This window comes from Corylus avellana, chromosome ca10 (genome assembly GCF_901000735.1).
Source record: "Corylus avellana chromosome ca10, CavTom2PMs-1.0".
Classification (NCBI taxonomy): domain Eukaryota; kingdom Viridiplantae; phylum Streptophyta; class Magnoliopsida; order Fagales; family Betulaceae; genus Corylus; species Corylus avellana.
The window spans coordinates 20,877,026-20,884,297 of NC_081550.1; the positions used below are offsets into that span (position 1 = coordinate 20,877,026).

At 36.9% G+C, this 7,272-nt stretch overlaps 1 protein-coding gene across 1 annotated transcript; it reads left to right on the forward strand.

Annotated features, from left to right (window-relative positions):
- The first annotated feature begins 1,720 nt into the window (after window positions 1-1,720).
- Window positions 1,721-4,671, forward strand: LOC132163768 (probable phytol kinase 3, chloroplastic). Its single transcript, XM_059574141.1, has 6 exons — window positions 1,721-2,107; window positions 2,918-2,985; window positions 3,069-3,200; window positions 3,641-3,756; window positions 3,931-4,045; window positions 4,126-4,671. The coding sequence occupies exons 1-6, from the start codon at window positions 1,991-1,993 to the stop codon at window positions 4,301-4,303; spliced, it is 726 nt and encodes a 241-aa protein (XP_059430124.1). The 5' UTR covers window positions 1,721-1,990; the 3' UTR covers window positions 4,304-4,671.
- Window positions 4,672-7,272: the final 2,601 nt, after the last annotated feature.

The window sequence follows — 7,272 nt, forward strand, 5'->3', positions numbered from 1 at the left end:
CCCCGCTGGAACGTCTTCAAGAACCTGCGGCTGGCGAGGAAGATGGAGAAGCTTGACAAGACCGTGTCGAGGTTCTTGTCGGGTCTGGTCCCGGTTCACGTGCTGGCCGACGTGCACCACTTGCGGTTCGAGACAGCGGCTTGAGCAAAAGCTTGAAGCGATGATGATCGGGGGAGGAAAAGGAGAGTAGTTGGTGAGCTTCGGGGTGCATGGGGTTGGACTTGGCGAGAAAATTCTTCTTTTAAACCTCCCAGTTGACCTCCTCAATGACTGTTGCCTGCTGGTTAACAATTTTCTACGTCTTCTTTTTTATATGTTTCAGGGTGTACGTACTACGTAGCCATAAATGATAAATGATACCCCTATAGCACTTAAGTAAGACTGCAAGCACTGCCTGGAAATGGAACAACATATATGATAGAGATAATTTTCTGCCATTGAAACAAGAAGAAAATATTCTATAAACTTATTGTACATTGTCTTTCCTATTAAGGTTTATTCTCTACCCGAATTAGTCTATGATTGTTTATCCTCTACTCATTCTCTCTATAAATAAAGAGGTATATATAATATATCACAATATAGAAGAAAATATATATAAGTAGCCCATTAAAAGAAAAAGCAAAAAATTATTTCCCTTTCTTTTTCCAAAACTCAAGCTTACACTTTGAGTTTTAGGGGATGTTAGAATTTTTTATATTCTACTCTATTATGTTTCCTTATTAGGTTTATTATTATTATATATTCTAGGGTTTTTTGTGATTATTGTAATATTGTTCAACACAATTTAATAAATAAGATGTATCCCATTACGTTTCTACGCTTACGCTCCCTCCTTTCTCTCCTCTTCAATATATTTAACAAAAACTTTAGTCATAATTTAGAATGCAGAAGACTCAATTGTATATTTTGTATGTGCCAATACAACAATCTACTGATCAAAAAACTCCTGCTTAAATCCTACCACAAGTGGTGAAGCCTAGCTTGGACTTATTGGCAAATAATTTTTTGGGGCTACGCTTACAATGAAGCTGAGTCTTACCCAATCCATGCGGAGTAGGGATGGAGCCAAAATTTCTCATCTAGAGGAACTAAAGTATGAATGAGGGGTCAAATTAATCCATTTTAATATATATATATATAACTTAATAAAAAATTTATAAGAAAAATTGAAAACCAAGAGTGGGGTGCCTTGCACGGGTTCAGAATTTTCCCTTCAAGAGTGGTACACAAAGTGGCCTATCTTGGGGAGTTTCATCATTTTTTTTAAAAAAAAACACTACTCCTTATAATGTAACACATGAATAGCTCAAAAAAGTTGACAACAAAATGTAGGGTAAAAAGTTGACCAGTTAAAGAAACCGGTTTGTGTAGAATATTACAATCTAAATGCATGGGTTGAAAGTAGCGAATTCATAAATTTTACTAAAACTTCACAGAATTTATTATATTCTTAAAAATAATAATAATAATAATAATAATAATAATAATAATTATATGCAAAAGCTAGTAGGAACTGCTAGATTATTAATATCTAATAGTCAATAGGAGCAGTAGAGAGTTACCTACAGATAGACTTTGGGAGGCCTTTTGGTACCTCAATTATTGAGCTCTTTTGGTCAGCTATTGCTGGCTAGCTGGTGCACGTTTTGGAGAGACGAAGTAGTGTTTGAGACGAGTTAAGGAGAGAGAGATAAGGGAGCCATGAACGAAACTAAAGTGGTTTTGACTTTGGGGGGTGAAAGAGACTGTAGTTAAAAAGGTTGTGCTTGTGCGCGTGAGAGAGAATAATCAAACGGGTAAAGATATTGAGCACGCAACATAGGGGTTCCATTTTGGATTTATTTTCATTCGTCTGTTTGTTTCCCGTGTCTGAAACTCTGCCACGCGAATACTTGGCCGGTTGGCCCACACTACATTAAGATTGAAGCCTTCCAGACCCAGACAGACCAGAGTACTGAACCGGGACGCCAAGCCACCGGCTGCTACTATGGTGCTTGAGAACCCGGTCGTCTCCGATATCTGCGCCACCCTCTTGAGCGGTTGCATCGTGCTGTCGATTCTTCGAGTCTGGGTAGAGACCGCCAAACGAGGGTTCTTCGACCAGGTCAAAATCAAAATCCCCCTTTGTTCTTTTGTATGTTGTATCAGTAAGTGGTTACAAGTTTATGGGAATTTGATTCTTTTGGGTTTTTTTTATTAGAGCTCTTCTGGGTTTGGTTAATAATCTTAGTTGCTCGGGTGAATTGCAGAAATATAGGTTCAGAATTGGTTTATATAGAAGGAAGTTAAGGATAGGTTCAGAGTGGCTGATTCTTGTTTCTCTAATTCACAACTGCTTGATGTCTGACTTGCCTATACATGTATATATCAAAATTCCCATGTAGTTGTCTTCAAAAAATTTACATGCAAACTTAGAGCCTATTTGGATTGCGACAAGGCACTTAAAAAACTTCTTTTTATTTTTTTTTTCTTTCTAAAATAGTCTAAAACTGTGTTTGAAGAAATCTTAAAAGTTTAAAATATTTTTTTAAGCTTTTTCTATAGACAAAAGTCCTATTTTTTAGGGGGAGGTGATTCGAATCTCCTTTTCCCTGCAAACATGTCAAACAAACAAACCAAAAAAAAAAAAAAAACAAAGGTCGTCCTATTTTTAAAGCCTTTAGATACTATATGAGATGGATTTTGATTAGCTTTCTTTCTCTTTTAATCTAGCCCTTGTGGTGGCATTTTGTTTTTCTTGCAAAACTAAAGAACCATATAATTAAATGCAGTCAATTAAAAATGGGACAAACAGGCATAACATGCTGTCTGAAAGTATGTGCATTTAAGGAATTTTCCACATTGTTAATTTTGTGTCTTTCTTTTCCTCTACTTTTTCCCTCAAATACTTTCTTTATTTTTTGGCCATGTTTAGAAGTTGAATCGGAAGCTTGTGCATATAAGCATCGGGCTGGTTTTCATGCTTTGCTGGCCTCTGTTCAGGTAATCTTATTATTGTCAATGAACTTTTTTCATAATTTTACTACATAATCTGTCTTCTGAATAGCTATTACCAAATATTACAGTTCTGGGCATCGGGGGGCCATTTTAGCATCTCTTGTTCTGGGCATCAATATCATACGAATGCTTCTCTTGGGACTTGGAATAATGAAAGATGAGGCTATAGTGAAGTCAATGAGCAGACACGGAGACTATAGGTTACAACTCTGAGAGAATTATTGGTTGGGAAATTGGAATGTTTCTCTGAAAAATGAGTCATATATGTCTGCTTCTCTTCCCTGGACTTGATCCCACCTAGAGAGACCACTTTTGCTATGAAATGACTCAAGTGCTTGACCCATATCAGAAATGAGGTTAATTTGTCTGGACTTTTGATATTATATCCTCTGGTAATCCAAAATAAGGAACTGGTTAAGGTTCTATCTGCTGGGTTGCCATATAAATTCTGATATCTCCTAGGTGGGAATCAAATTTTCTAAAATTGAGCCACGTCTGAGCAAAGATTCAAAGCAAAATCATTTTTCTTTTTAAGTATACACACACACACACACACACACACACACATATTTTTGATTGATTGATTAATCATATCTTTACATTACTTTTCAGTTTGTCCTTAGCTTACTTTATGCATCAGGGAACTTCTCAAGGGACCACTCTACTATACTATAACAATCACTTTGGCTTGTATAATTTATTGGAGAACTTCCCCCATTTCAATTGCAGCAATCTGTAACCTCTGTGCTGGGGATGGTAATTCCTATCGAGTTAATTACTCTTGTCTGTTCTGTTGGCTTGATTTGGGTAGACTCTAGCCGTTGTAGTAATTAACATCAGCTTCTGCACAATTGTGCAAAAAACAGCAAACCTACTCAGATCTTCTCTGTTTGACTTTTGAAATAATGGGCTTTTACTTCCCTGATTCAGGTTTAGCTGACATTATTGGAAGGCGGTTTGGTGGTGATAAAATTCCCTACAACAGAGACAAATCTGTAGCTGGCAGTGTAGCAATGGTGTCTGGCGGATTTTTGGCATCTGTAGGGTAAAAAATTCCCCCCTCTATTACTCTTTGAGCTCTGCATAATTATTTGTTTTTGCTTGTGATAAATGATACTTTGACAGGTATATGTACTATTTCTCCTTATTTGGATTTGTTCGGGGAAATTGGGAAATGGTTTTGGGCTTTTTGGTTGTGTCTCTTGCCTCAGCACTGGTGGAATCACTCCCTATAAGCACTGAGCTTGATGACAACCTGACAGTTCCCTTGACTTCCATATTGGTGGGCACTCTTGTTTTCTGATTTCAGTAGTTAAGGAAAGCAAACTTGATGAACAGAGGGAAGTGTTGGGATTGACCTGACGTAGGGGTGGATAATGTATTTGTTGTATACTAAAATTTTGGACAATTTTAGGACAAGAGAGCCAACTCTTATTAGGCTTGTAAGATTAATTGCACTTGTATGCCTATGGGGCTCCTTCTCAAGTGCATCCTTTTGTTTGGGGTTTGGACAAGACGTTTCTATTTCAAATGAAATTGATAGAATCAATTCATGTATATGATGTCATATTATTTAAATTTTTTAAAAGACTATTAATATTGACATAATGTACACCGTTGTATCCATTTGAAATGGAGAATCATATTCACTGTGGTTTACCCTTTGTGCCATCGTTTCTTTTCTTCATTCTTTTCAATACATACTCATTTATCCAAAAAAGAGAGCCAGCCTATGATAAATGAGATGGTAATTTCTTCTTGCAATCTGGAATCCAATGTAATATTGAAACTTGTGCATTGTTTCTTTCTACTGTAGTATGTAATGTACATTGAGCATACCTTTACAATCAATGTTAGAGCTCATTGCATTTGTACTAGACTGATTTAAAGCGGGTTGAGCGTTTTTGGAAAAGAAATAATAAGTGTTAGAATATTAATTAAATAATTAAATTATTATTTTTTTTTTATCAATTTAAATTTTTGGAATAATTGTGAGAGACGACTTTCTAGTCTTTCGAAGAAATATCTTAAACAAGTAACAAAAAGTAGAGAGTGACATTTTGGAAGAAGCATAATTACAAAAACTCCTAGAATTTAGGAGCTTGTCTTAGGGAGATCTAAACCATAAGATTTAAGCAAAGTAAATATCATGGGAAGATGATTATACAGATCATGGGAGACTTACAGCCACTGGTTAGAGATTAATTAATACCAAGCATCAAACCTAAATTTCAGAATATTAAGTACATAAAATAATAGTGAATTTTGAAATAATTAACCCTCAAGCAGGTTCATAATACCTGCTCAGTAATATGAATTATATAGCAAAAGCTCTCTCAAACCGAACTACTGAACTGGGGGAATTTTCTGCTAACTTCACTCTCTCGCTGCACTGACCCTTCTTCTGGTGTAACATCTTCCATCGTCCTCCGTTTCCTCGGCCACGGCAACGGACACTTCTGCCGAGTCACTGAGCCCGAATGCTCCGATTCTTGGCCACTAGCGCTCTTGAGGCGAGGCAGCAAGACAATAAACAAGATGAAAAGAGAGAAGACAGCGACGAGAACAAACATCATAATCTGTCCATGTAACTCGAAGTGCTTATCATGCAAGAAGAGAAGCTCGTTTGGGTATCCAGGAGGCATGGCGGGTGAGAGCGATGAGAGCCTGGAGTAATCCACCCATCTTCTTCGTGTCATATCTTAATCTTCTTCACATCCTTTTTGGTTGGTGCATGCTGCTTGCTTCATATATATCTGTACGCTTTAAGGAATGTGAAATGTTTGACTAGAGCAAACCCTCCAAAAGTCCCCTGTTTTATTATCCCACCACATCCACCAAGTCATTCGTCCGACGGTGACTGGGGGCCTCGTGGCCCAAGCTTCTTTTGTTGTTTCCCTCCCACCCTCACCCCCACACTGTCCTTCAATTCGTGTTGTCGAAAGCGATCCCTTCTAGCTATGGTGATATGGTGATGGGTTGCAGCCTTGCAGGGTCCCTACTTACCCAAAAAGAATGGTTGGAGGGTCCTAATCCAATCTTAGTAGGAGCAAGTTATGAAAGCTTAGCGACTAAGAATTAGGACAAAGATCTCACAAATCTTTGTGTTTGGACAATAAATGTGAGAAAGCTTTTACAAAGTTTACTTGTCCTAGCAGATCTTAGGTAGCTTGTCCACCAACCCACCTGCTCGAACAAGGTCTACTTTCTCTCTTCTCTACTCTCTCCTCTCATATATATAATATAATTAAAAAATAAATATTTTAATGATATAGGGAATGATTAAGGGAAGCTATTAGTATGTATTTTGACATAGAAAAGTAAAAAATAATTTAAATTCTTAAATGTTAAAAAAAAAATGATAAAAAAACTGCTGAGAATGCTCTAAATCTTGTTTAGGCTTTCTCATATTTACTTAGGAATTGCTAAGAATTTAATCCGAATCCTAAGAATTGAGCCAGTCTTGATGTCAGTGATGGCTGGTTTCCGTGTGGGGTCTAAACGCGTGAATAGAAAGTGACGTGGTACGATGGTTGTCAAAGTTAGAATCCTGTCCATTTCTCCTTTGTGAGATAGCAAACAAACAAATTTAATGGTATACAAACACATAAACAAGTTTAATAAATGTGTACTGTGTACGTTTGTCATACAAATATAGGGCTGGAAATCGATTCTCTAGGGCTATTTTTGGGCAGTTTATAACTATTGAATTAATAGGTGTCGATGACTGCTAAAAATTACTTACTGATTGACCACTTCAAGATGGCCAAATTATGCCATCAACAAGGGTTAATCGAGTCCCAAATGGTAGTTTAATTGGCTGAAAATCATGCCTCATAAAGTAAATGTTATTAGTTTAAATCACCCTCTCCATTTCTCTCCCCTTATGCAAACATTACAGCAAAAAAAATAAAAAAGGGTTAGTCGTGTTGAGAGAAGTTTGTTCTGGGACGTTCATAACTCAACAAGATGACCAAATTACGCCATCAACAAGGGTTAATCGAGTAGTTCAATCGGCTAAGAGTCACGCCTCATAAAACGAATATTACTAGTTTGAATCATCATCCCCGTTTTGCTCCCCTTATGCAAACATGTCAGCAAAAAAAAAAACGGTTAGTCGAGTTGAGAGAAGTTTGTTCTTGGACATTCATAACCCAACCTAACCACTATCAGAACTTCATTTTTCTAATTGACCCCCTACCCAATCAACATTTTTATTTGTGATATGAAAATTTGAACTATTTATTCTAAGGGATTCTATATAAGTTTTAT

Excerpts from the sequence above, each read along its gene's own strand:
- LOC132163768 (XM_059574141.1), top strand. The coding sequence starts at position 1,991 with ATGGTGCTTGAGAACCCGGTCGTCTCCGATATCTGCGCCACCCTCTTG. Across the intron at positions 2,108-2,917 it reads AACGAGGGTTCTTCGACCAG|AAGTTGAATCGGAAGCTTGT; the intron begins GTCAAAATCAAA and ends GGCCATGTTTAG. Across the intron at positions 2,986-3,068 it reads CTTTGCTGGCCTCTGTTCAG|TTCTGGGCATCGGGGGGCCA; the intron begins GTAATCTTATTA and ends CAAATATTACAG.